Source organism: Fragaria vesca, linkage group LG3 (assembly GCF_000184155.1).
Source record: "Fragaria vesca subsp. vesca linkage group LG3, FraVesHawaii_1.0, whole genome shotgun sequence".
In the NCBI taxonomy this organism is placed as follows: Eukaryota; Viridiplantae; Streptophyta; class Magnoliopsida; order Rosales; family Rosaceae; genus Fragaria; species Fragaria vesca.
This window is the reverse complement of record NC_020493.1, coordinates 20,013,573-20,016,970: the sequence shown is the minus strand read 5'-3', so window position 1 is coordinate 20,016,970 and position 3,398 is coordinate 20,013,573. Positions and strand designations below refer to the sequence as shown.

At 43.9% G+C, this 3,398-nt stretch overlaps 1 protein-coding gene across 1 annotated transcript; it reads left to right on the top strand.

The window, feature by feature from the left end:
• Window positions 1-504: 504 nt before the first annotated feature.
• On the top strand, window positions 505-3,398 carry LOC101310387 (cytochrome P450 98A2-like). Its single transcript, XM_004294650.1, has 3 exons — window positions 505-1,193; window positions 1,877-2,277; window positions 2,554-3,398. Exons 1-3 carry the CDS (start codon window positions 692-694, stop codon window positions 3,196-3,198), a joined length of 1,548 nt encoding a protein of 515 aa, XP_004294698.1. The 5' UTR covers window positions 505-691; the 3' UTR covers window positions 3,199-3,398.

The window sequence follows — 3,398 nt, the reverse complement described above, 5'->3', positions numbered from 1 at the left end:
GAGAGAGAGAGAGATTTGGCCGAGTTTTTTTGGTTTTAGTAGTGAGGTTAAATTCGTTTTTATCTTAAAATTCATTGGAATGAGCATGAGAATAAGATTCTCATTGAAATGGGCTTTTGAATTCCTAATTTTGACTAAATAGGCATTTTTCCAAGAACCTTGAGAAAGAGTTGGTGCTCTCTCCGCCCGCATGAACGTGATAAGAAGCGGGCCGATGCTTATTGAACCCGCCTGGCACGACCATATAATCCTACAAAAGGGACTGTTGCCAGACGACTATAGACTGGTTTTGGGTTCAATTTGGGCCAGCCTTGCTTGATGATAGTGAATCCGGAGAGTTGCAAATGGTATGTCAGCATTATCCATCTACTCCAATTGTAAAAGTCACAAACAACCAGAACTCGGGTCGGAGGGGTCTACCACCTTCCCACCAACCTTTGATTCCTTGCGCTACACTTATTGTTCTAGTCTCACCAACCCCAAAGAGACTAGAAAAGGCTTTCCCCACCGCGCACCCACCGGACATGGTCCCCCACGCGCCACCCGTATTTGCTACAAGTGTTGGTTGTTACAACATTCCATTTGCGCGCACCCAACTCTGAAATCATTTTGGCCGTCCTCACTCACTCACCAACTCCCCCTCCCTACTTTTCTATATATTCATAGCTGACTACTTTGCCCAATTTCGAACATGACGATGGCTCTTCCTCCTCTCCCAGTTTCCATATCTTTCTCTGTTGTGATCTTCATCCTTGCATACAACCTGTACCAGCGGCTCCGATTCAAGCTTCCTCCAGGCCCACGTCCATGGCCAGTCGTCGGCAACCTATACCACATTAAGCCGGTTCGATTCCGCTGCTACGCCGAGTGGGCTCAGTCCTACGGGCCCATCATATCGGTGTGGATCGGATCCACCCTGAACGTCGTCGTTTCAAACACAGAACTGGCGAGACAAGTGCTCAAAGACCATGACCAGAAACTGGCAGACCGGCATCGCAACCGATCCGCCGCAAAGTTCAGCAAGGACGGCCAAGACCTCATCTGGGCCGACTATGGGCCCCACTACGTGAAGGTCAGGAAGGTCTGCACTCTTGAGCTTTTCTCTCCCAAGAGGATTGAGGCTCTCAGACCTATTCGCGAAGATGAGGTCACCGCCATGGTCGAGTCCATTTACAACCACTGCACCGCTGCTGGTATACGTCCCTCCCTTTTTCACTTTTAACATCATTTGACATCTTATTTTTGCCAATATCCTTTGTTTCTCTATATTAGGTTTTACAACAATTAGGTACCACAGATATATAGTTGCCTTGTTGGTTTGGTTTGAAGTCTTTATCATATGTACCAGCGTATTTCCATTGTTCTTTTTGGTCTGATAATTCAACAAACTTCATCAAATGAAACTGAGACAATAACCGGTGGTGTCAACTAGTTTAATACATCTGCATAACTATTGATTTCTACAAGTTTATATCACAAGAATATATGAAATTATCTACAAAATTATCGGCAAGGTGTATCACATGTGACCTCCGTAGTCACTTGTGACAAACCAAGTCACCCTATCAGATCTTGAAGAAAAGAAAGTGGTATATACCTTATTTATTCCGAAATTTTATATCGGTGTAAAAGAAAAACACTTAATTTGAATTTTTGTGGATTGAATGATCGAACATTAATCTTAGAGTGACCACACATTTGGGGTTCCTTCCATTTCAAGTCTGAAAATTCATGATGGAAATGTTCCTGTAAATTTAGTAATTAGTAATCGTTTTGAATCAGTGTACCAGTGGATGATCTGGGGGGCTACCTACATATTTCCATATATGATTTAAAGGTTTACTTGACTGATTTGCAATTTGTCTATACCATGCAGAAAACTATGGAAAGAACTTATCAGTGAGGGAGTATTTGGGAGCAGTGGCTTTCAACAACATAACCAGGCTAGCATTTGGGAAACGATTTGTAAACTCAGAGGGTGTGTTAGACAAACAAGGACTGGAATTCAAGGCCATTACTGCCAATGGGCTCAAGCTCGGAGCGTCGCTTGCCATGGCCGAGCATATTCCATGGCTGCGTTGGATGTTCCCACTCGAGGAAGAGGCATTTGCCAAGCATGGGGAACGGCGAGACCGTCTAACAAGGGAAATCATGGAAGAGCATACACAAAAACGCAACAAAAGCGGTGGTGTTGCCAAGCAGCATTTTGTGGATGCCTTGCTTACCTTGCAGGAGAAGTACGACCTTTCTGAGGACACTATTATTGGACTTCTTTGGGTAAGTACTAGCTGATAAGAATATATTCCTCAAAAATAAAAAATAATAATTAAAAATTATTTTTTGGTGGTTAGACAATATACCTTCGATGTTAACGGTTACTAACGGTTAGTTTAACGACAATGAGTTAAGTGAGCGAGATAATCAAAAGTGAGTGAGTTAAGTGACATTTTTAAAATGTGAGTGAGTAAAGTGATTAATGGGTCAAAAATCAGTGACCATTTGTGATATTTTGCCTGTTAAAATTGTCACTAAACAATGTATCGCATTTTGCAGGATATGATTACGGCAGGCATGGACACCACGGCCATTTCTGGTGAATGGGCCATGGCTGAGTTGATCAAGAACCCAAGGGTGCAACAAAAAGCCCAAAAGGAGCTAGACCGGGTCATTGGGTTGGAACGCGTCATGACCGAAACTGATTTCTCGGGTCTACCCTACCTACAATGTGTAGCTAAGGAAGCCCTACGGATGCACCCTCCAACGCCATTGATGCTCCCCCACCGAGCCAATGCCAATGTCAAGATCGGCGGCTACGACATCCCCAAGGGTTCAAACGTACATGTGAACGTTTGGGCCGTAGCCCGTGACCCAGCAGCATGGAAAGATCCACATGAGTTCCGACCCGAAAGGTTCCTAGAGGAGGATGTGGACATGAAGGGACATGATTTTAGACTGCTTCCATTTGGAGCGGGACGACGGGTTTGTCCTGGAGCCCAACTTGGTATCAACTTGGTGGCATCCATGTTGGGCCATCTATTGCACCATTTTTGTTGGGCCCCTGCTGAGGGGGTGAATCCACAAGAGATTGACATGTCAGAAAATCCAGGGCTTGTGACTTACATGAGAACCCCGTTGCATGCTGTACCAACTCCAAGGCTGCCATCGCACTTGTACAAACGTGTGGCAGCTGATATGTAATCATACCTTTTTTTTCTTCTTCTATGTTTCTTATTTCTTGTGAGCCGAAACTTTGAGAGCTTATATTTGAACAATATTTACACTCGTACTTTTGCAAATTGCAACAAGGCCTACACTATATCCTTTTGAAAAAGTATTCTACTTTGGTTTGTTCAACTTGTACAGCTAAACATTTGGAAGCATCGATGTGGTTCCATTTT

Bases quoted from the DNA above. Each gene is read 5' to 3' on its own strand.
- LOC101310387 (XM_004294650.1), top strand. From the start codon at position 692: ATGACGATGGCTCTTCCTCCTCTCCCAGTTTCCATATCTTTCTCTGTT. The intron at 1,194-1,876 runs GTATACGTCCCT...TATACCATGCAG, and splicing joins CAACCACTGCACCGCTGCTG to AAAACTATGGAAAGAACTTA. The intron at 2,278-2,553 runs GTAAGTACTAGC...CGCATTTTGCAG, and splicing joins CTATTATTGGACTTCTTTGG to GATATGATTACGGCAGGCAT.